Source organism: Polypterus senegalus, chromosome 2 (genome assembly GCF_016835505.1).
Source record: "Polypterus senegalus isolate Bchr_013 chromosome 2, ASM1683550v1, whole genome shotgun sequence".
Classification (NCBI taxonomy): domain Eukaryota; kingdom Metazoa; phylum Chordata; class Cladistia; order Polypteriformes; family Polypteridae; genus Polypterus; species Polypterus senegalus.
This window is the reverse complement of record NC_053155.1, coordinates 62,724,931-62,751,691: the sequence shown is the minus strand read 5'-3', so window position 1 is coordinate 62,751,691 and position 26,761 is coordinate 62,724,931. Positions and strand designations below refer to the sequence as shown.

General features: G+C 37.4%; 1 protein-coding gene across 1 annotated transcript in view; it reads right to left on the bottom strand.

Moving 5' to 3' along the window:
* Positions 1-25,324, bottom strand: part of LOC120522978 (MORC family CW-type zinc finger protein 3-like) — an 81,521-nt gene extending 56,197 nt beyond the window's left edge. Inside the window, exons 1-4 of the mRNA XM_039743849.1 lie at positions 25,240-25,324; positions 17,557-17,629; positions 7,858-7,990; positions 2,005-2,222 (exon numbers count right to left, since the gene is read on the bottom strand). Coding sequence (XP_039599783.1) covers positions 2,005-2,222; positions 7,858-7,990; positions 17,557-17,629; positions 25,240-25,278 — 463 coding nt within the window. The 5' untranslated portion in view covers positions 25,279-25,324. The remainder of the gene's footprint in view (positions 1-2,004; positions 2,223-7,857; positions 7,991-17,556; positions 17,630-25,239) is intronic.
* Between the last annotated feature and the right edge of the window lie 1,437 nt (positions 25,325-26,761).

The following is a 26,761-nucleotide window of genomic DNA, read 5'->3' as shown; positions in this document are numbered from 1 at the left end:
AAAAAGGAGCTTAAAAGGTTACTTAATTAAATTAATTGACAAAACATGTATTTTATTTTACAAAATTATTTACTTGGGAAAGGCAAATTAATCATAAAAAGCTGCTATGAAACAGACAGACATAGTAACAAAGGAATGCTGTCATCTGGAATAAGGATAAACAGTGTGCCCATTAATTGTCAACATACTAAACATTTGCAATAAAATATTTAAATATAGGTCACTATAAGTATTTAATATATGTTTTAAATATATACAGGTGCCCTGCGGTGGGTTGGCACCCTACCCAGGGTTTGTTTCCTGCCTTGTGCCCTGTGTTGGCCGGGATTGGCTCCAGCAGACCCCCCCTGTTGAACCTTTGCTCGGATACAGCGGGTTGGAAAATGGATGGATGGATTAATTACAATATGTTACAAAAAGATGAGCTCCTATTTAATACTGTGCAAACACTATACAAACTTACATGTAATAATAATAATAAAAATAGAGTAAAAAAAAAAAAAGCTCATTCAAAAAATAACTTTAATGGTGACACAATGCATAAAATGAGCAACAATCGTGAACATTCTAAGAAATTTTAGAACACAAAATATTATAGTATCTCAAAACATGATATTAAAATGTAATTTTTAGTATCATATCAACAAATAAAATTAATGAATAAAATAAATTTGATGGCCAACACTTCAGCTAGTCAGGAACTAACCCTGGGAGAATTATAAAAATAAAAATTGTAATGTCTAATATTAAGATTACCTACATACATTATATTACTTGTCTTTGTAAATATACAAGGAGTTCAACATTGGCTGGCTACTTTTTAAGGTTGCATTGGCAAGTACCAGCTCACTATAAAGTAATGTTGATTTATTCAATCCACTTGCCAAAACATTTTTCCCCCAACCCCCTAAGCCAAGCAAAATTTATACAGCCTGTAGCATTTTCTGAGATGTAGCTTCCACAAAATGAGATGCACTGAAGTCTGTTTTTGGTGGAGAGTTCAGTTAGACTTTTGAGATTCTTGCAAAATCAAGCCTAAGTTCCAGATAGCTAGGCCTACTACTGACCATTCTCTCAACAATTAGCCAAATGAGTACTGACTCCTAGGTAAGGGGTTGAACTTAACAGCAGGGTTGTGGGAATTATTTTAAAATCCTTCAACTTAAGACATTGGGAAAATCCTACTGTTTAAAGAAAATAATATGATAGTCAAACTGTGATGCTCAGTCTGTGCAGTAGCAGCTATGCAGATGGGACAGCGATAGATGATTTTGTAGACAACGGTTTTTCTTTAACATTTTAATTTAATACTTGTAATATTTAATATTTATGTTGTTTTACAAAATTAAGTGGTGCTAAGTAAGCATCTACTGATAACTAAGAAAGAGTGTTATAGACAATGAAACATTCCCATTAGACAAGTACAAGGAAAAAACAAATATTAACAACAATTTCTTAACAATGAAATAAATATAGGGTGGTCCAGATCTAATTATGCAACTTTTAATGCAATGCAGGAAAACAATACAAGACAAATGAATTGTTTGAAATATCTTGTAATAAATGAAAACGGACTTACATTGAATAAATTCATTGATTTTCCATGTAATGTCCCACTTGTCCTCCATTCAGTTGGATACAGGCTCAGAGTAATAAACTTAATAAGTTATAGTGTAATGAAAATTGCATAAATAGATCTGGACCACTCTGTACGGATGATTCCAGCTTCCATTGATGTTTAGAGTAACCACGTGCACTTTTCAGATGAAGCTGACTACTGCAAAACTTGTAGCGCTCCCTGTATATGCATTCATTTACAATTCCATTTTATCAATAAAATAATTCATGACATCATAATACTAACAGTTACCATATTGGATCATTAAAAGCTAATTCTATGGAAAAAAAATGCTAGAAAAGCAAAATTTATTTATTGTTTATTACTATAAACAGAAAGAAAACTTGAATATGAACAATATATTTGCATTATTTATAAAAGGATATGATGAGGTGTAAAGTTAGGTATGAGTGGCACAAGCACATGCTCTGCTTCAATTGCTTCAAGATAGCTCTGAGAGAGTAGACCAATGCTCATAGTTGTGCCACTTTTACTAAATACAATTGCATCTTTTCCTAGCCGCATTGATCCAGATTTAAATCCATTTCCATACAATCCAACTGGTACATGGCCTTTTACTGTTACTTTGTCACTGAACCCAAAGCTGGAAAGAAGAAATTAAAAAAAAGCAATATCAAAACTTGGAATGATGCACCCATACAATAAACATATCCATTAGGAAAAATATAATTACAGAACACTGAAAATAAACGATATGCAAATAATTACATATTTGATTATAAATATAAAACTAACAATTCTCTAAAGACTTCACATTCTTCAGTATCAGCAATACACGTAGCAAAACATGAACTTCAATTCACAGTGCAGACTCTTGCCTATTCATTTCTCATTCACATGTTGATTATTATCAGGGAAACAGGGAACACTTGGGGGACGGTGGCAGGACTGGCCACCAGCCACCATAAAAAACCTCGCGCTGCTCCAGTTTGGTGCTGAGGGGTCATTCGCTGCACTCTGATGCAGGTGGTCCGTCGTGTGGTGGGTGCGGCAACATGCTAATCAGCACATGCTCACAAACTCTCCTCTCTAAATGCAACAGATATTATATAGGGCTATGTATTTACATTCAACAGGAGTGGGGGAAAATGTTTATTAGTTTTAACCAAGCAGCACTTTTTTATTATGTGTGGTCAAATGGACAGAAGCAGCACAGCAAAGGTACCAGTGAATCTGTTGAGGAAATAACAAGGCTGAGTTTTATCCCATCTGAATAACAAATCTGCAAAATTAAGTATTCCCAAACTATAATCAGTTCATGGTATATCTAATTACATAACTATACATGGCAGTATTAAAATAATTCCTATTTTAAACATGTTCTTCATTCCAGAGAAAAACAGGATATTATTTGTACAGTTTAAACAAAAATCTTCATTTACACAATCATTTGTGTAATGCACAAAAATCTTGTAATAGCTTTATTTTCTATAGCACTTAACAGAATAATGTGAGATTTCTGTTCTTTGTAATCCTGGGTGACAAAGAGTGACATGTGCATTGCTGATTAGTAGGAAAACAATCAATATATTTCAATTAGTGGCATGCGATATTGCCAAAAAGATCTCAGTATTTCATAGTATTTTGTTAGTAATAATAATTAGGCAATATTTTGTATCCTTCAAAAATGTGTTTGTGCAAGTCTTTCACTGTACTAACTTTGTTTAGCTCTAGTTAATAGGATATTAATTGCTGCTTAATAATGATATCAATGGAAACAGCATATTTAAGGAAAACATGTCTTATTCATTTACTTAAAACTGAAGCATAGAGTTAAAAAAAAAATTATCTAAACTTGCACCAGAGCAAATCTTACTGAAATGCATTTCAAAGAGGAGTACAGGATTTACTTTGTTAAAAAAAACTGCACAAAGACCAACAAAAACGAACATAAATAGATCAAACGACATTTTCCTTAATACAAACAAGACATGAATCCAAGGGAAATAAAATACTAATCATAATTGAACTAAAGCTCACTGATAAACATTCAGCTTCTCTGCTTTAAGGTGAATTGTGCAGCATACAAACAAGAAGAAAAATCCAATATATTGTACAAGTCAGTAAATCCAAATTTTTACTAAAAACACACAGTACCCTATCCTGTTAGGCTACATGTAGTCTCTCTGCACCTGCCAACCATGTATGATATACGAGGCTAAAAGTAGGGATTATGAACTGTAAAAACGGATTGTGCTCTCATTAATTTGATCTAAAAGAGAGCAAACTTCTAATTACGATAAACTGGCATGTTTATGAAAATATGAACTGCAAAATATGCGTAAAATATGCATTATACCCTGTCAAAAGGAGATGAAAATGACTACTGTTAAAAAGAGCCAGATAAGATGCAGATTTCAGTACTCAACACACCTGAATCAAAAAATCTTATGAATGACACCAGACAAGCATGCGGAAGGCTACACAGCATCCACCAACTCACAGCATGTATAAATGAATAATTAGAGGATGTTAATATTAATGTCTAATTGGAAACATGCCATGCCAGAATAGCCACAGTGTTTTAACACAGAGTGTATCAGTAGACCACAATGTTTATTTAGACACTGTTCACTGATATGACATATAGTGATGCAACAGTCAAAATGACAAAGATATTATAGGAGATAGAAGCACTTCTCAAGTGTGTGGAACCAAGTAGCTGTGATGGTGTACGGCTGTGTCTGTCCATTTCTTTTGTCTCTACATTCATTACAATATGCATATTATCAAGCTTCAGGTACCTTGTTTAACTGAGCACCTAAACTGTTAACAGCAATTTTAGTTTTTTTTTTTTTTAATTTTCACTCAGTATCAAGTATTTTGTTCAGCTTCTTTTTCTCTCTTCCCAACTTCCAGTGGTAAAAACTTCAACTGGAGAAACAGGGGGCAGGTGTTTAAAAAGAAGCCCTGTGGATATAGCCTTGGCAGCACAGGATTTCACCATTATTAACTACAAACGTTTAATATGATTGTCCTCATACGTGTATTCTCAACTGAGAATCAAGTCTGGCCCCACGATACTAGCCTACATGATGCAAGTGATATGCTGACTCTGGAGGTGCGTTTTTGATTGTTTTTTTGAAAAGTGAGTGAGATACTTGATAATGTCACCTCGCACATTATTAAAAACAACTATTCAAATATTTTCACAGATGATACATATCACACACCCCTAATTTCAATATACTTCTACACAGACTCAATTCTTTACCATTCCAAGAGAATTAAACAGGGTGCAGTAGTGGTTATATGCCATGTTTGTCCTATTATGGCACTCCAGAAAAAGGCATTTTATGTGGGATAAACTCCAATGAAAAAATTGCATTTAATGTACAGTGAACATGGTGCAGTAAAAGATATAGAACAAGAGACCTTGGGAATCACAAACCGCTCTCTTGATGGGGGTTAAAGCAGCAACAGACCAGGCATGTCAGCCCAAACTTCCCATTTATAGATTCCTACACTTTCAGGGGCATTATTATGCATTCCCAAGCCAGCCAAGCAATATAATCCCGCCAATGTGTCCTGGGTCTACCACAGGGTCTCCTTCCAGTGGGACATGTAAAGAGCACCTTCAATGGGAGCTGATGCCTAAACCACCTCAACTGACTTCTCTTGATCTGAAATGGAAGCAACTATACTTTGGGGCTCTACCGAATTACTGACTTTTACACTCTTTCAAGATATTTAGGGCAATCAGCCCCGAATTTTGCTTCTTGTACTCACAAATACCATTCTTTTGTTCATTGCCCAGAGCTCATGACCATTTGTGAGAGGGCATAGATCGGCAGGTAAACCAAAAGTTTTGTCTTTAGACATGGTTCTAGATACCCTACCACAGACCTCCAATCCACCTGTCAAACTTACGCTCCCTTCCTCCATCAATCGTGAATATGATCCCAAGATACCTCTTTCAGTGAGGGTAAGTTTCCCTCCCCCTTCACCTAAGCTGAGCAATAAATTATCTTCTTAAAGAAGATGTCTTCTTGATTCAGCATCCTGGCATAGGCCATACTTGGGAGGCTGAGGGGTGTGATCCCTCTAGTAGAAGGAAATGGGCACCACCACACCAGTCCGCCAGTACAAGGGCATTCTGCCTTATATTCTACACTGAATAGGTGCATTAGCAATGCCATCCCAACAATGTCCAGTACATTCAACATCTCTGGGTTAGATCTCATCCACCCTAATAACCTTACAACCATGAAGTTCTCGTTGCACCATAATAACTTCAACAGTGATGAGGGCCTGGAATGCCATGACCTATGTATAATGATAACTCCCAAAAAAAACTGACCTATGTTCTTCAAGCATATTCCATTATGTCTTGTTACAGGCTGCAGAATCCACCATTTTATTTGGTCCAATTTGATCCATTACCTAATCCAATGGGTGAAACATTTTTAAAAAATATGTCCAGCAATAACTGCTATAGAAATGCTTAACTAATCCAGGGTTTTTTCAATCTGCTCTGTTTAGTCATGGGGCCAGGCTTATTGATTTGAACTAAATTTGCACAAGTAGTTTGAAATATAAAATTTATTTAAATATACATATACTCACTCATGGAGGCACACACAATTAACTACAAACACTCAAAGATGTTTGTAAGTGAAGATAACCAACAGGTTGTTTGCCCTACTAGAGCATATGCTTGATGATAAAGAGAAATAAATTAACACACACAAACCCCTAGATCTGTAAAGGTTGACATGGACAAGAGGTATTAAGCTACCCCTGTACCAAACTCTCAGTCTATGCAGCTCAACATGTTTAATTTCAGATGAAATATTATTTACATTGTTTATTTGATTTAATTATTGTTAATGTTACTATACATTTACTTATGCACATAAATTAAAGTACTTGATTCTAAATTGCTATACAAAGAGTGAATACCAGCAATATCACTAAAGTGCAAGTAAAATGGAAGTACTGTATGGGCTATTACTTATAGATTTTTTATTAAAGGGTTAGATTCCAGAATGCTAAAGTCTTAGAAATGTAATAAATGTTTTGTATAAAGAATCAGCAATATGTAAATGCTATACAGAAAGGTGAAATTGGTAAGAAATTACAGAAACTCAAAACTGACAAGATTTAATTTTCATCCAGTTTTTTGGCATATTCTGATGAGCACTGGAAGATCGTGTGGACTACACTGTGCCACTAGAATGTCTGCAAGCATGACAGAAAGGCTCAAAGATTTATTTCCATGTTTTACACTCATGTTGTACTAGGGCTGGGTGAATATTTTGGGGGTAAAAAAAGCCAGCAATATTCAACATATCGCAATATATTCTCAGAACACCTTAATGACTGAAGATCTGCACCATGTACATTATAAACCTGGTACATTTACTCACATTAACAATCTGAAATTCCTTAGCAAAGGAAACGGTCTATCCCCTTAAATGTATCAACTTCATGAATAGCTGTTCCTCAAAAAAAACAAAACCAACTCTCAAATACCATGATTTTTCCAGCCATTTTTATTTAATTTATTTTTTCTTAGCCAGCCTGTACTTCACACTTGAGTATCTCAGTCTCTTTCTACTTTCTTTGCTTAATGCTTCACTATGACCGCACTATTGCTTTCACATCTGTGTTATAAAAGGTGCAACTTCCAGTGCGGGAACACTTATTATACTGATAACATCTGATAAAGCACGTCATTATATAGCACAAAATGAGAATAACCAGTTCCAAAAAACATTTTCCCTAGGATGTTTGGTGGACCCTTTTTTAAAAACATTTGACTTAGCTGTACAAATATGATTCAAGGAATTCAAGCTACAATTTTGTCAGGGAGCTATGTTGAAATCTTGTTTTCTCGATAAGATACATTGTGATTGTGGGTAGGGGATTGGAGAGACGGGGTGAAGGTGCTAACCATTTTTAATGTATTAAACGTTTTTTAACTCAAACTGGCTAAACAGTTAAACGTCTTTTTATTCAAATCCCTAGTTACAAGACAGCCAAAGCCAAAACCAATCTGAAACAAACTGCATATCTTTAGACAGCAACACAAAATCCAGAATAGAGCATGGGAATACCATTTGATCCCTTTTGCTGTTCATTAAAAAGAAATAAATTGTTACAAGACACACTGTGGTGCTCATAATAGTCAGGCTTAAAAGACTTCAGAGCATTGTTAAATTATTCTTTTGAAAATATTCACATATACAAAAGGTATTTATGGTTAAAGTATCCACCTCAGCATTTTGTGCATCATATCACGGTTCATCCCATTTCCATCATCCATAAATGTTAAGCAATCGTTCTTCTTTATGATTGTTTTATCAATCCATATGTGTTTTGCAGCTACATCAGGATCATACGCATTGTCTACAAAAAGAAAGGAAAAAAAAAATCAACAATGTTTTACAGTTATGCAAAAAATTTGTTTGATCTCAAACAACAAAAAAACGTGAAGCAGGTGAATGATTCATTCTACCCAGGAAACAACTTGCTTTATATATCAGGATGACTTAGCAACACCAAACAAGGGTAGTGAACATGCAGTTCCATGGGCACCCATGGCCAAATTACACATTTGTTGACATTTGAAGTAAAAAAACCAATTAATACAATTCTGACAGTAAACAAATTATAGCAATGGCACTGTTATGTAAATGTTAATGTGCAGTTAGAGTTAAAGGTAAATGTGGCATGTGTTAAATGTTTGGGTACCCCTTCAGCTATAAGGTCTCATTAGTCTGCTCTAATAAGATTCCATTCAACAGTTTTTTTATTAAAAGTATCAAACTCAGTTTTACATTATTTCAGAAATCCTATATAACACTCTTTGTGGTGGTGTTTTCAAGGTGTCATATATGAGCAATCAGACTCTGTTACTGCTCATCCTATGTACAAACTCAAAAATAGACAACAAACTTGACTGACGTTATGAGAGTAACTGAGAGACTAAACTACATTACAATTGACATATATGACATATGTGTTTTCATTATGTTTGTCACATTTCAAGGGCTATACTCAAGATAATTAGTTTGCCTTAAAACAACTAAAGGAACGACAAGTTTAGTGTTTCCACATGCATATTGAGCCATGACGTATGTTATTTTGGCAGTCCTGGTTCAACTCACTGCAACTCACTCACCTGCAAGCCATGGCAGGTGCTTCAAGGATGGCTCTGGATGAATGCAACAGCACTTTGCATTTTCCTTATAAACTATGTCATGGAAAGCACTGATTAGCATCAGAAATGATTGTGATTTGATGTTTTTTTTGTTTACTTTGACGATAGTCTTGTCAACTGTCAAAGAACTCCTTGTCAACTATTAAGTACAAGGGTGGGTCATTAATGCTTTGGGGTTGTGTGGCATCTACTGACACAGAAAACACAGTGTGAGTACAGTTGTGGCCAAAAGCTTTGAGAATAACTTAAGTATTGGTTTTCACAAAGTCTGCTGCTTTAGTGTTTTTAGGTCTTTACACCAGATGTTTCTCTGGTATACTGAAGTAATTGCTTCAAAGTGCTTAAAAGCATTATTTTTCAATTTACTCATTATCCATGAATGATCATGTCATTTACATAACCTCACGTTTTGATATTTTCAATTCAGAGTGATCCACACTGCTTATGGAGATAACCAATAGTTTGAAAAACACTGAAATTGTGCACATACTATTATTGTTTTGTTATGGCCATTATTTGCCCATTTAAATAACACTTCACTTTCAATCCACTATGACCATGTGATTAAACAACCTCTGTGTCACCACTTCTCAAGTTCATCCTGGAGAATTTTCAGGCACTGACAGACAAACGAAAATATATAATTCCTAGACCGTGGAGTATCCCTAAATCAACTCACAGTGGAAAATATCTGGTATTGTAGATAGGAACAGTAAATTTTACTCCCAGATCCTTCAAAATTCTTGAGCTCCTCATTTTGTCACAGAGATTAACTCCAGTAAACCGATGCAAAAACCTTTTTCCTGCATGTACTTGTTCAAGATTTCATTCTTTCAGTCAGTACCCTGGGTTTGTGACTTGGGCCCAAGTGATAGTATCAGGCACAGATATATCAGACCAATTATCTTGTCTCTATATATGCACTGGTATATGATGAACAAGCACTGATGTTATGTTGCTGAATCTCCCCTTGGTTTATGAGCACAATGACCAACACACCGTACATGCTAAAAAATCTATATGCTTCAAAATGCTAAACTTCTCCCACATTTATCATTATCCCCAGGACTGACAAAAAGGCAACTGCTGACTTACTGTTATACTTACAGTTTACAATTTTCCTGTTAAAATGTCTATTCAAAGTTTTTTTTATGTCAAGCCCCCTCCCCATCTTTAACCCTGATAAATGACTGCTTCACAGGGTTTTCATGCTGTAGCTAAGATTGTCTTTAATTTAAAGGTCATGTGTTTATCCAATAAAAAACAGCATAAGTTCCGCGTTCATATGATTAGACAGTTTTCTCTCCATGCCACAGTAACTGGTTGATCAAGTAGCTATGCTGTGAGAGTTTGCAGATAAGCATTCACCATTATTCCATTTGTTTTCTTATCAAAGTGATGTGCCGGTTAGGCAACTGATAAGACAATTTATTTGTCAATAAATGCACTCCAACCTGCTGTGTAAATATGACTGCTTAAATATATTCACCAAAGCTATGTCCCAAACATTATGGGGCTCTAAAAATGGGTAGGGGGGGGAGGGGGGGAGTGGGTTAGAGATCATGTATAAAAATTGTTATAATTTCAGTATAGTGTGACCAAAATGTATGCAAATTACCTTAAATTAAATTTTGCAATGTGCATTTGAATCACATCTGAATTGTTTTGTTATATGAGGGGTAAAATAAAAACAAAAAAAAAAGAAAAAGAAAAATGTGTCTTTGTCCCAAACATTATAGAGGGCAATGTATGTTTACTTTTACACAGAGTTGTAAAGAAAAAAAGAATATCTATTATAGTTTTTTTTAGGTCACACCATTTGAGCATTATATGGACCTTACTGGTCCTACATAAACTATGACAAAAGCTATCAAATCAGGTATATGGCTTGCCTGGGTGAATGGGCTGCAATTATAAAACTTTATACAATGAAACAAAAATGGAAATAAAAATAAAGCTTTGACTATTAAAAGGGTAGGCTGGCTTTTTCCGTAAATGAAGTCATTTGACTTGGCTCGTGAGCAAAACCCAGACTTGCTGACTACAAAATTGTTTATTAATCAGAACAAGTACAGTTTTTTAAACATAAAATATTTCTATATTATGACCCATGTTTGGTACCCTTATGTTGTTTATAGTAGTAAAATACATTCAAATGCTGTGCTCTAGGGTCGCACCATAACAAAACAGTTCCACACCTTTTTGACTAGCAGGAGCATCAATACCTCCTCAGTCCTCTGCATGTATCTGGGTTGCTCTCATATGCCCAACCCCGTATACCACACCTTCTCAACCGTGATCTGAAGTCTGACTCTGTCTCCCCAGCTGATAAGAAAGACATGCTCTTACCTTATCAAACTCTCTACCACAGGTACATTCATAACAGACATGTATACTTTTAAAAGTCTCAAATGCCCAAAAGAAGTATACACATGCTAGGATTACAACTTGAATGTCTCCAGTTAAATAGCACTGTATATTATTAGCAGCACGTCTAGGGTTTGACTAACACAAATCTATGGAAAATATAGAGAGTGAGGTCACTTTTATTATTAATAATAAGCAAGACTGTGCTTTGTAGGTCTATACAATGACCGTCTATTAGACTGAAAGATTCCAACTGATGACCCAAATATGCAAAAATACACAAAAATACCTATTTAACTAGTCTTGGACATTTGACCAAAATAAATCTATACTAATAAAAGGCAAAGCCCTCACTCACTCACTGACTGACTGACTCATCACTAATTCTCCAACTTCCCGTGTGGGTGGAAGGCTGAAATTTGGCAGGTTCATTCCTTACAGCTTCCTTACAAAAGTTAGGCAGGTTTTATATCGAAATTCTACGCGTAATGGTCATAACTGGAAGCAGTTTTTCTCCATTTACTGTAATGGAGATGAGCTTCAACGCCGTGGGGGCGGAGTTTCATGTGACATCACGCCTCCCACGTAATCACGCAGTACATAGAAAACCAGGAAGACCTCAAAAAAGAGCTGAAGAAAACATGCATTATATAATTGAGAAGGCAGCGAAACAATAAGAAGCGAGTGAGTGACATATACAACCATATTCATGAGTTCTGCTACTTCGGAAACAAACCACGATGTAAACCTACACTTTAAATTAAGTTCATAGACAGGCTGCCGCTGGCGTTTGTAATTTAGTGCCTGCCCATATAAGGCCGTCCATCAGCGGCAATCCAATAGCAAACTGCCACGCGTAAATATTCACGGGTGAAGGACTGTGCTTATGGAGAGGAAGATGAGATGGTCAGGGTGGTGTTTGACACAAACTCAGCGAAACTGCGAGAGAAAGTTTTAAGTGCCAGGACTAAGGTAACATTAAATAAAGCTATGGACATAGCACGAGATGGCACCAGCACAGCTGGGAACCTTCGATGCATGTACACCGAGCGGCTCACGTGAACTGACGCAGTGCACAGATAAAAAGCAACAGTTACAAAGAGTGCTGAACAAAAACCGAATTACACAATTGAAAAGGCAGCAAAAAATATGAAGCGTCTGATAAGCATATTCATAAATCCAGCTACTGCGGAAACAAAGCACACGTTGGAAAAAGTCAATGTCCCGCTAAAGGAAGACAGTGTAAAAAAAAAACCTGTGCATGCAGTATGTCGGGTCTCAGATAAAGAAGAAGACGAGCTGTTTATTGATGCAGTAAGAAACGAATCGATGAATGAAACCTGTCATCTTTACAACGATTGACAAACACGGAATGTAACTTGAACACAACACATCCTACAAATACGAACCTGATTGAAAGAAATAATGATAATCAAATCCTTGATGACAGCAACACTCAGTAACACTCACAAAACAAATACTGTATATTGACAGTCATGTTACGTTATTTTTAAAATGTTCCCTTTTCTTTTCTACCTTTTTAACACACTACTTCTCCGCGATACGCGGGTATATATATATATATATATATATATATATATATATATATGTATATATACCGCTCTACATACTCAAATAATGGATACTTTATTCGCCATCAATGATTGTTTTGGTAAAGCCATACTAAGTGTATTCATTAGATGAACGGTAAAAAAGTAAGAGCGAGGGGAGGATGACTCATTGAGGCATGCAGGCTGTAGTCTTGCGTCAACTCTATCTGAATTGCGCGATCACATTTGAAAAAACATATCTTTTCAAGTTCTATTTAGACCATATGTGTCAAACTCAAGATCACTTTATATACTGTATTATTGTTATTAATGGCCCGGGTATATGAAGCGCTGGTAACACAATAAACTACAGATCCCATAATGCAGCGCTTCAGCTGCCTTGCATCAGGGTAACCTGAATGCAATTCAGAAGATACAGAAAACAGCATAATTAAATAAGAATCTGACACTTCAGCGGACGTTTTAACCCGTGCACAATCACAAAGTGATTTCAAGTGAAGCTGCTTTTATGGGAGACACAAATGCACCAGTTCACCTTGCCCTACTTTCCCTGTTGCCAAGTACTGTTAAACCAAGTCGTCACTACGGTGTTCCCAAATACGCACTTTGCTGATAAACTGGCGCACTGCGCACTGAGTTTGCACGGCGCTTTGGTGACTTTGATGAACAAAAAAAGTCCGTCTACATGCGGCTCGAACCTTGTGCATGTTTGGTTGCACATATCTGTGTGAGAAGCTCTTCTCAGTGATAAAGACTAACAAAACAGCACACAGGAGTCGCCTCACTGATGAGCACCTGCAATCCATCCTGAGAATCTCCACAACACAGAACCTCACACCAAACAGAAACGAACTTGTGGCCAAAAAAAGATGCCAGGTGTCCAGCTCTAAAATGACATATGAGCAAAGACAACTGAATGACTTGATTTGTTATTGCACGTAATATTGCACTGATACGAAATAGCTGTGTGTGTATATATGTAGATATGTATGTATATGTATATATATGTTTATATGTGTGTGTGTATATATGTATTTGTGTGTATATATGTGTGTGTATGTATGTATATGTGTGTATATATGTGTGTGTATATATGTAGATATATATGTATGTATATATGTGTATATGTATAGATATGTATATATATATATATATGTGTATATGTTTATGTGTGTGTGTGTAAATATATATATATATGACAACAACACTCATCACTCACAACAGTGACAAAACAATTACATTGACAATCAGGTTACGTTATTTTCAAAATGTTTCCTTTTCTTTTCATTGCTTCTTTAACACACTACTTCTCCGCTGCGAAGCACGGGTATTTTGCTAGTTTACAATATGTTTGAATAAGTGTATTTCCTTGTGTAAATGATCTACAGTGCATCCGGAAAGTATTCACAGCGCATCACTTTTTCCACATTTTGTTATGTTACAGCCTTATTCCAAAATGGATTAAATTCATTTTTTCCTCAGAATTCTACAAACAACACCCCATAATGACAACATGAAAAAAGTTTACTTGAGGTTTTTGCAAATTTATTAAAAATAAAAAAAAACTGAGAAATCACATGTATATAAGTATTCACAGCCTTTCCTCAATACTTTGTCAATGTATCTTTGGCAGCAATTACAGCCTCAAGTCTTTTTGAATATGATGCCACAAGCTTGGCACACCTATCCTTGGCCAGTTTCGCCCATTCCTCTTTGCAGCACCTCTCAAGCTCCATCAGGTTGGATGGGAAGTGTCCAATGGCACAGCCATTTTAAGATCTCTCCAGAGATGTTCAATCGGATTCAAGTCTGGGCTCTGGCTGGGCCACTCAAGGACATTCACAGAGTTGTCCTGAACCGTCACCCCAGCCTGAGGTCAAGAGCGCTCTGGAGCAGGTTTTCATCCAGGATGTCTCTGTACATTGCTGCAGTCATCTTTCCCTTTATCCTGACTAGTCTCACAGTTCCTGCCGCTGAAAAACATCCCCACAGCATGATGCTGCCACCACCATGATTCACTCTAGGGATGGTATTAGCCTGGTGATGAGCAGTGCCTGGTTTCCTCCAAATGTGACGCCTGGCATTCACACCAAAGAGTTCAATCTTTGTCTCATCAGACCAGAGAATTTTGTTTCTCATGGTCTGAGACTCCTTCAGGTGCCTTTTGGGAAACTCCAGGCAGGCTGTCATATGCCTTTTACTAAGGAGTGGCTTCCGTCTGGCCACTCTACCATACAGGCCTGATTGGTGGTTTGCTGCAGAGATGGTTGTCCTTCTGGAAGGTTCTCCTCTCTCCACAGAGGACCTCTGGAGCTCTGACAGAGTGACCATCGGGTTCTTGGTCACCTCCCTGACTTAGGCCCTTCTCCACCGATCGCTCAGTTTAGATGGCCGGCCAGCTCTAGGAACAGTCCTGGTGGTTTCGAACTTCTTCCACTTATGGATGATGGAGGCCACTGTGCTCATTGGGACCTTCAAAGCAGCAGAAATTTTTCTGTAACCTTCCCAAGATTTGTGCCTCGAGACAATTCCTTTGACTTCATGCTTGGTTTGTGCTCTGACATGAACTGTCAACTGTGGGACCTTATAAAGACAGGTGTGTGCCTTTCCAAATCATGTCCAATCAACTGTATTTATCACAGGTGGACTCCAATTAAGCTGCAGAAACATCTCAAGGATGATCGGGGAAACAGGATGCGCCTGATCTCAATTTTGAGCTTCATGGCAAAGGCTGTGAATACTTATGTATATGTGCTTTCTCATTTTTTTTTTTATTTTTAATGAATTTGCAAAAATCTCAAGTAAACTTTTTTCACGTTGTCATTATGGGGTGTTGTGTGTAGAATTCTGAGGAAAAAAAATCAATCCATTTTGGAATAAGGCTGTAACATAACAAAATGTGGAAAAAGTGATGCGCTGTGAATACTTGCCGGATGCACTGTAAGTTAGGCATTTGAAACTGTAAACATATTGTTTGTTTCTAAGTCTTAAGAAGTGCTGTGTCTAATTAAACAGTTCTGACAACATCCAAGGCACTCTACAAATGCACACAAGCAAAATCATATCACAGTTAAAGCAGTTGTATTTGCACTAATAGAACAGTACTCATATCCAATTTACAAGCATCACGTAGACAATTCAAACTGAGCATTTCATCAGAAATAGTATGCAAGCAATGGGACATTACATAAGAAAATTATTTTACACAGAAAATATTAGAAAATAACAAGAAATGTTTTCCACTCTGAAACTCATGCCTGTATATACCTAGCTACACCACCTAGCAGATCTCAAACTTTCTCTGTCCTTTTGTCATTAATGAGTAGTACACTTTAAACAGTGCAAATAGTCACTTTTTTGTGCATGTTAATTCTGTTGTGGCCCCCTAAATGTTAAACATCAAGGGCCTCTGATAATCATAAACTGGCAGCACTGTGCTCACACATTAAGTCAAACGTTGGAGATTTGAACCTTTTGAAAAAAAGAAAAAAATTACCATGACAGTGATGTATGTGGCATTTGTGATAAATTGAACATCAAATAAGGTATGCAGCTGCATCAAGGTTGGGAGCATGCACTGATAGCACATTGCTACATCAGGCACTGCTTAAAAAATTAACTATAGGAAGACATGTAGAGGAGTTAACACAGGAAAAAAGAAATTGTTTGTGAAGAGGAAAACAAGAAATTCATTAACAGCTACAGAACTGGCCCACATTTTCTTAAGTTTTCAAACAGGTAAAAAACATTAATCAATTTTACTGAAGAAAATAATACATCAATGGAGCATAGTCCACAAATAACTGGCTTTCAGGCTCCTTAAACACAATATGCTTCGGGATTTAAACAGAAATCAGGAACCATTTTCAATTATTTTGTTTTTGGGCCAAGAAAAGTTTCAAAATAATGATGTCAGACTCGGATGCACATATTTCACAAGACATTACTAAATCTGCCTTTATCAGTGTCTCAAGCCACTTGAACATCATCATCCAGCTGGACTTCACAGAACTTCTGTATCTTCAATTCTTCCCAACCACTTTCCAGAGAAAAATACATTCAGTATTGAATAACTTTCACAGTTGACACACAGTCTGGCAGACTTCTTATAGAAAAACATTTAAGGAATATACAATGCATTCAGCAAATTGTTTTACCATCACGTACTTAGAATTTTAAATCATTCTGTGTTTTCATCTAAATTCACAATTTGGTGCATATATGTAGTTTCACTAAGCAAAATTTCATTAAAACACATCTCATAGTAAACATACTGCTTCTTTTTGTTTTCCAGAATGCATATTTTACTTTTAAGTAGATATTTGGATAAGATTGTTTTAACCTAGAATAAAATAAATGCAATGACAAAACTTACTCTTTCAATTCTTTCAAGGAAAGAAAGAAACCTGTTTCATTATGACATCATTTTGGGAACATTACTAAAACAAATATGATAAGTACCAGCTCCCTCTTAAGACAGGCACTGGTGTGCTAAACCATTATTCAGTCACCTAAAGCTAACTATAACTGATGGGATTTTTTTTTGCGATGAATTTTTCACAGGACCGAAATTAAGAAAAAAAATAACAAACAATTTCCCAAATTGGTAAAAAAAATAAATAAATAAAAATAATTTTACAGATATCAAATTTTGCAGTTTAAGGCTACTATAGTTTAGAATAAGGAATGTTTGAACAAATTAAATAAATTAGATAGATAGATAGACCTAAAGTGATAACAATTAACAAATTTAACTGTGCAACAAATTTGCCATCTTCTATATTATGAAAGTAAAATTATGCAGCAGCACTTACCTATAAGTTCAGCAATGGCACTGAATGGCCAGGTGTGACTAGTGGAATTAGTATGCAAGAACTTCGGTGCAAGCTGAAGGGGAAAAAATGCTTTATTATACACTTGTATGTAGATTGTAAGTGCAGTTCTTCAATATCAGTTTCAGATATCTTGTCTGATCAGATGAGCTATATAATTTTAGCCAACCAAATAAAGAGTTTTGTAAGAAAAAAAAAACAAAGTAAAAGTAGACAAAATGATTTTTTGAACAATTCAATAGAGGCAGGTATTGAAGGGTAAAAAAGAAACAGACTTCAGTGGGAAGAATAGGACAAAGATTGACAAATGAAGAAAATGCCATTTGGTACATCTAGCTCAAATAATGCAGTGCAAGAAGAAGTAGTTTACAGAAAACACCATGAAGAATCACACAGATATGTTCTTATAAGACTGACGTCATATCCAGCTGCTGTTCCTGCCCTGAGCCCAATGAATGCTGGGATATGTTTCAGCTGCCCTAGATAAGCAGGCTAGGAAAACAAAAGCATGTTGGGGAAAAAAGAAACAGTCTAGAAATAAGATTAGAAAGGGAAAAAAAACACAACACAATGAAAGATAAAGCAATGGACCCACATTTCATTCAGAAGGCATGTAAAATTGAAGATATGCAGCTGCTACTTTTTCATGTGTACATGTTGAACATCCCAATTCAAAATTTCAATATCCAAAACTTTTAAGTGCCAATATTTCAAAGCCAAAGTGAACTTTATTGTCATTTCAGCCATATACAAGTATACCGATAGACAAAATTGCGAAGCTCAGGGTCCACAGTGTAACAACATGAAGTGCAAATAATAAATTAAAAATATAATTAAAATTTAAAATCAAAACACAGACAAGACATTGTGCAAAGACAAGACAAAGAAGTAGCAGTAATATTGACGTGTAGTAAGCAATATGAACATTGATGCAATGTATGGTATTTGCAATCTAGTAATAATATGATAATATAATGGCACAACTGGAAAATTTAACACCTGATCTAGTCTCACTGAGGCAGATAAGTAAAACATATTTCCCCGAGATATCCATGAGTGAATTTTGCTTAAAACTAGATGGGGAAACTTAGACATCTCACTGAGTTTTACATTTATAAACAATAGCTTTATGTCTTCTAAGAAGACAGACGTTGCAAGATGTGTAAAGAATAACTCAAACAAAACAGTAGCAAAAAATTGATGGCAGGGGAGAAAGCAGGCTTGGCATGGAACACATATGAAAGCTTAAATAGCTGCTTAATAATCCTCATTTCAGACCAGAGGTCAGTGAATGCAGAGTCATAACACCCAATAACCCTCAGGTTTACAATTATATGGACTGTAGAGTTGGCTGTCTGTTGTTAGTACCATGCTACTACTAACCTTTGAGAGACAAGCAAGTAATAATTTAATTGTACTAAATATAACATTCTTTAAGTGTTTATGTATGCATGTGTTATGTACTTACCATACTCTTGTTATAGCCATCTTATGCATTGTTGAACATCAGCACCAGATCCTTTCAAATCTGCTTCCAAAACCAACCCCTACACCACCACAAATTTTCAATGACTTTCAAAAAGATCTCAAAAATAATTACACCATATTACAAACCTGGAAAAACTGCATCAGCAAAAGTGTCCCCTGTTCAAAAGTCACAGAAGTTAATACCTGGACACTTTACACTTAAAAAAAAAAAAAAATGAACTTCTATGCTGCCATTTGGAAACTGCTTGTATCCAAGGTGCTGTATTAAGTCTCATAATCTGGTGTAAGGAGACCACATTCTACTGTAGACTGCTGAGCAATGAAAAAAAATCATATGGTCTGATAAGCCATCTTTCATACTATCTCCTATATCTAAGTAGGTTGGTTTATGTTTGGAGAAAGCAAAATGATGCCTTCAATTGTTGCCAATGTGTATTTCCAACTGCTAAACGTGGTGAGGGGCTCCATAATGGTATAGGCAACTATCTCACGGCAGTTGCCAACTACAAAGAATGTTCACCAAAGTTATATTTTACTGAATCAGGCACAGCCTACAGTGCACTGTTCCTTTATGAGGTTAGCCTATTTAAGGATGCTAATGCCCCATTACACAACATGGGGCTACTTAAAGAGTGATTTCAGGAAGACAAAATGCCTTCAGTTCCTTCAACAATCATCATATCTGAAACATTATTGATGCTTTACAGGACGCTATGGAGCACCAACTGTAAAGCAGACTTCCATCTCCTTATCACTGGAGTTTTTTTCATCATGGTACAGTATCTCACTACATACAATTCAGAATCTGGATGAAGGCATTCCAACAGTAAATATACTGTTAGGTGTTTCCATTTATATTTTTTTTATTTAAAACATGATTAATATTGCAGATTACTTCCAGCCTTGAATGCCTAGAGACATCTCACTAAACGGGACACTTTAGCATGTTACTACCTTATAACTGTATTGACATATACTTTCAATTACTTCTCACACATTGCTGTTTTCATGATAACCACATCACGGGACAATAAATACCTCAATTCAATAATCAAACTCAGTTTTCTTTTTTCTGAGGTTAACACAGCATTGGAATATAGCTTGGATATACAAGTGCATCTCAATAAATTAGAAGATCATCGAAAAGTTTATTTACTTCAGTAATTTAATTCAAAAAGTGAAACTTACAGTACATATTATATAGATTTATTTTATATATTTCAAGCATTTATTTCTTTTTATTTTGCGGATTATGGTTTATAGCTAATGAAAACCCAAAATTCAGTATCTCAGAAGATTAAAATATTGTGAAGAAGTTCAATATTGTAGACCGGGGTCCTCAATCACAGCCCCGGAGGGCAGCAGTGGCTGCAGGTCTTTATTCCAACTAGTTTCCTAATTAGAAGACAGTCCATGCTGATAATGAAACTTGGTATTGAACTATTTAGCTTGTTAATGCTTGCATTAATCTAAGAGCACTTTTAATGGCACTGTAGAGTTTCCTTCTCTGAGAACATTATCCATGTGTTTTGTGGACCAGAATAGATTTAAACTTAATGATCCTTCCAATTCCCCTCTCATTCGTTTATGAACATTTTCTATCACAGATACTTCATGGTAAGCACATTAGCTGGAGAGCTGCTTGTTTAATGGTTATCTGCATCTCATTATTAACTAATTTCTGATAAAGAAAACAGGCAACAATTAAAACTTAAATGCAGCTGCTAAAATCTAAAATAGGTAATTAAGGGTACTGAATGGTAACAGGCAAGAGAACTCAAATTAAGCCCAAAAAATGTATTGCTTTAGTAGGAAATAAAAGGGGTTCTAATTAAGAAATTGGTTAAAGTGAAAATCTGTAGCCATAGCAGACCTCCAGGACTGTAATTGAGGACCTCTGATCTACAAAGTAACTAAAATTTGTCTTTGATGAATAAAGCATTGAGTTAAACACCAACGTTTATTATCAGCAAGGACTGAGTACTGGCTGGAATGAAAACCCATAGTGGAAGGAAAAAAAAGGGCAGAAAAAAGTGCATAAGCAACAGGGATAACCACAGCCTTGAGAGGATTGTGAAGCCCTTCCCATTGAAGAATTTGGGGGAGATTCATAAGGAGTGGACTGTGGATGGAGTCTGTGCTCCAAGAGCCACTACACACAGACATATCTGGGATATGGGCTACAACTGTCACATTCCTTGTGTCAAGTTACACCTGAACCAGAGACAACATCAGAAGTCTCTTACCTGGGCTAAGGAGAAAATGGACTGGACGGTTGCTCAGTGGTCTAAAGTCCTCTTTTCGGATGAAAGTAATTTTTTGTATTTCATTTGGAAATCAAGGTCCCAGAGTCTGGAAGAAGAGTGAAGAGGCACAGAATCCAAGTTGCGTGAGGTCCAATATGAACTTTCCACAGTCAGTGATGATTTGGGGAGCCATGTTCCCTGCTGGTGTTGGTCCACTGTGTTTTACCAACTCTAAAGTCTGCGCGGCCATCTACCAGGAAATTTTTAGAGCACTTAATGCTTCTCTCTGCTGACAAGCTGCCAAAAGATCCAAGACCTGGTTTAATGACCATGGTATCAGTATGCTTGATTGGCCACCAAACTCACCTGACCTAAACCCCATAGAGAATCTATGGGGTATTGTCAAGAGGAAAATGAGACACCTGACCCAACATTGCAGACAAGCTGAAGGTCGCAATCAAAGCATCCTGGGCTTCCATAACACCACATCAATGACACAGGCTGATCGCCTCCATGCCATGCTGTATTGATGCAATACTTCATGCAAAAGGAGCCCTGACCAAGTATAGAGTACGTATATGGACATACTTGACAGTAGGCCAACATTTATGTATTCAAATTTTTTTTATTGTTCTTATGTAATATTCTAATTTTCTGAGATTCTGAATTTTGAGTTTCCATTACCTGTAAGCCATAATCAACAAAATGAAAAGAAATAAATGCTTGAAATATCACTCTGTTGGATCAGATGGCGGGAGAGGCTGCCAGACAGACCAGGCAGACCCAAACGTACAATGAGGATCTGCTGGGAACGTCTGGCAGAGGAACCGGTCAGAAAAATCTTTAACTGCCACCTCCGGTAGAACTTCAACCTCATTCCGAGGGAGGCGAAGAACATTGAGTCTGAATGGGCCATGTTCCGAGCCTCCATCGTCAAAGTAGCAGAACGGAGCTGTGGCCGCAAGGTTGTCGGTGCCTCTCGTGGTGCCAATCCACAAACCCGGCCATGGACACCTAAGGTTTGAGAGGCTATCAAGTTAAGGAAAGAGTCCTATCGGGTCTGGTTGACCAGTGGGACTCCAGAGGCAGCTGAGGGGTACTGGCGTGCCAAGTATGTGGCGGCATCGGCTGTTGCAGAGGCAAAAACTCAGGCATGGGAGGAGTTTGGGAAAGCCATGGAAAACGAGTTTCGGTCAGCACCGAGAAGGTTCTGGCAAACCGTCAAGTGCCTCAGGAGAGGAAAGCGCTGCTCCACCAACACTGTGTACAGCGGAGATGAGGCCCTGCTGACTTCAACTGCAGATGTTACTGACCGGTGGAAGGAATACTTCGAGGATCTTCTCAATCCCATCAGCATATCTTCCTTAGAGGAACAATGTGGATTCTGTCCCAGCTTTGGAACACTGGACCAGCTGTACACCTTGGCCAGGATCCGGGAGGGGGCATGGGAGTTTGCCCAACCAGTCCACATGTGTTTTGTGGATTTGGAGAAGGTATTCGACCGTGTCTCTCGAAGCATCCTGTGGGGAATGCTCCAAGAGTACAGGGTACAAGGCTCGTTATTACGAGCCATTCAGTCCCTGTACAGGAGGAGCAGAAACTTGGTCCGCATTGCCGGTTATAAGTCGAATTCGTTTCCTGTTGAGGTTGGACTCCGCCAGGGGTGCCCTTTGTCACAGATTCTGTTAAGTTTTATGGACAGAATTTCTAGGCGCAGCCAAGGAGCGGGAGGGGTTCTGGTTCGGTGAACTCGGAATCTCTATTTGCAGATGATGTGGTTCTGTTGGCTTCATCGGACAGAGACCTCCAGCTCTCACTGGAGCGGATCGCAGTCTAGTGTGAAGCGGCAGGGATGAGAGTCGGCACCACTAAATCTGAGGCCATGGTTCTCTGCTTGAAAAGGGTGGAATGCTCTCTCTGGGTTGGGAACACATTACTGCCTCAAGTGGAGGAGTCTTGTTCATGAGTGAGGGAAGAATGGAGCGGGAGGCTGACAGATGGATCAGTACAGCATCCACAGTAATGTGGGCTCTGCAACGGTCCGTCATGGTGAAGAGAGAGCCGAGCCAAAAGGCGAGGCTGTCGATTTACCAGTCGATCTACGCTCCTACCCTCACCTATGGCCACGAGCTTTGGGTAGTGACCGAAAGAACAAGATCGTCGATACAATCAGCCGAAATTAGTTTTCTCCGCAGGGTGAGGAGTTCAGTTATCTGGGAGAGACTCAGAATACAGTCGCTGCTTCTCCGCATTGAGAGGAGTCAGTTGAGGTGGTTCGGGCATCTGGTCAGGATGCCCCCTGGACGCCTCCCTGGGGGGGTGTTTCGGACATGTCCCACTGGTAGAAGGCCACGGGGCAGACCCAGGACACGCTGGAGGGATTATATCTCCCGGCTAGCCTGGGAACGTCTCGGGGTCCCCCAGAGGAGTTGGAGGAGGAAGCCAGGGAGAGGGAGGTCTGGGCTTCCCTGCTTAGGCTGCTGCCCCCTGCGACCCGACCTTAGATAAGCAGTGGATAATGGATGGATGGAATATCACTCTGTGTGTAAAAAAATCTATATCAGTTTCACTTTTTGAATTGACTTACTGAAATAAATTAAGTTTTCAATATTTTAATTTATTGAGATGCACGTGCACATTTCACTTCCCTTCTACAGAAAGATATATGGAATAAAACTGGAATATACGTTCTTTTTTTCTTTGTTTTTATTTGATAGTAAAACAACTATTCCCGGATTTTATTAACTGTAGCTTTGTAAAATTAAAATGTCAAATTAGATGCCGGTGGGGGGAGAAAAGACACTTTCTGGCAAATAGATTGCACTTCCTTGCGATTTCTTAGGGAACATAAAACTGCTCCAAGAATGTCTGGTGGGTTCTAAATCTTTAGAAATCCACTACACATAGCTAATTTAAAATTAAAATAATCAACACGTATCAAGGTTATAAAATTGGGCGAATCCAAAGCAACCTAAGAATCTCATCAAACATTTGCATTTAAAGGCAGTCCAATTGAAAGCCTTTATTCTACAGCATGACCAATTGTTATCTAGGCAAAATCAACGTAATCTTAAGAAAACGAAACTGCAACTTACAGAAAAAAAGGCATTGTTGCAAAGTGAAAGTATTCATAAAAACGAAACTTTAGGTGAAAAGGAAAAACACCTTTTGATTCTATCAAATGACAATGCAACTGCCCCTCCCATGTATTCCCTCACAATGAAATAAAAACAAAGCAAACGTTTACCTTATTGTCAAGAACAATACTAACAAGTGTCTAGTGCCATTAACTGGACACGCGCACATGAGGTTCTAAATGTATTCTTAGCACCATTCGTGCTTGAGCCAACATTTAAGAAAAGGCTTAAGTAGCCACGCGGGCAAGTATCCAAGTTCACATTAAAAAAAACAAAAAAAAAAAACTTTACTTGTTGTTAGCTGAAGAAAGCCATCTCCAAAAAGCCGCCGCTAAGTATGACAAAACCCCTGCGCTAACCCTAGTTCCTGTCCGTCAGGTCAGCAGATGGCAAGACACGAACCTGCTGCTAAGTTTCGCCTTATTTTTTTTCGAACGTCACTCACAAATCACTATTTATTTTCAAATCAATAAACAATATAAAAGGTGTTCAAGACTAGAATGCAGCCGATTTCCTGGTCTGACGCTTACAGAGGCAGTTTTTGCTTCTCCGATGAGACTGTGTATTTCTGAATGACCACAAGTGTCTGTAGCTGAGCTAAACCATAAAAAAGCCACAACGTCTCCAGCAAAAGGATGGACGAGACATCTCCTGCCTTTAATAACATTCACAACTTAAAGACGGTGCAAAGACATGCAAACCGAACCGCACTGGACAAATCTAAACGCTTGCAGACGTGACATATTATTTTTGCAGGACACATTACCCCTTCAAAAAAGGCTAAATCCTCTTACCGCGCTGAGAGGGATTCCGTTCTCCAATTTTGCAGCCATCTTTTCCAAATAGCGCGGAACTCCCAGGCAGCATGTACGCAACACGCAAGCGCATCTCCGCCTTTTTTACTTACGTCACAAGCGCAGCTTCCGGCTGCACCTACATGTAGAGGCTTGCCCACAACATAAAGACGATTGTTGGTATGTCTTTTGCTTATTGTTGTACAACAATATGAAAACAACATACTGAGGTAACTAGAATATAATAAACACTAATAAAATAGCTATTTTGTTGTACACTGTTAAAATAATGTTTCTGGGATATGAAAAGTAACGTGTGCCACTACAGATACGCTGAAATAGATGAAATGTTACTATGGAATTTTTAACGTGTGGCCCTCAATCGCCAACACTGGGATATCAGTTTATATGAGTTCCACTACATATACGCTGAATGACAGAACATTTATGGCTACTTGGAAAACGGCACTTGTGAACATTTGGCCAGTTGACACACCATATTTTGCTTTATCTTCATAGGATTATCTTTTCTTTTGTACACAACTTTGTACAACAAAAACACGTGGTCCACTAAGGATACGCTGATCTACAAGAAATTGTACTGTGCAATTATTTGTGGCCCTCTGAACATGGCACATTTGAACACTTGGTCAACTGACACAGCACATTCAATAATACAAGGACATCTTCTTTTGTACACCACCTCACATGGATGACATGGGATACATAAGAAAAGTTAAGTTCCTTGCAGAATGCAGTGTGTCAGTTTGCTGTATGTTCACAATTGCAATGTTTATGTTTATGTATTATGTTTAGAGAGCAACAAATAAAAAAAGTCTAAAGTAACATTTTCTGTAATTCAGCATACATGTAGTTGAACGTGTAATTTCATATTCCATTCTCATCTGTGTTCACACACACGTGCCATGTTCAGAGGGCCACAGAAATTCCACGTACTGCACCATACATGTACACATCTATTTTCATCTTGCAGTGTCGTCTTTGTAAGATGATTTACAAAAGAAAAGATAAGGTCATAGCAATTGATGCAGAAGTGGCAGTTTGCAACTTTTAAAAATGTAATGTTGAATAACAGGTTTTTTAACAACATTTATTGACTAAATACGCAAAATACACAAAGTTTCAAATGAAACAGAAAATCTGAATTAGTAGCTGGTGATTAACTAGCTAACTGTAACCTCATCCAAAAATTAAGCAAGTATTAGATTGGCAAAGTCTAGCAATGACTCTAAAAAAGATTGTTTTAAATGTTTAATGAAAATTCAAAGACAAGCAAATCACAAGAAATGAAGGCAAAATTTGATCACACAGTCTCAATGATGTTACATACAGTCTTTACGTTTTTTTATTTTAATCTTCAGTACTAGCCAACCCGCGGCGTACCATACGCCGCATAATCAGGCCAGTTTTTAATGATTTTTAAGCAGAGGGAGAAAATTAACATTTGAAAAATCGGTAATGTAATAAATCAGCAAGAAAAGCAACATTGTAACAATGCACA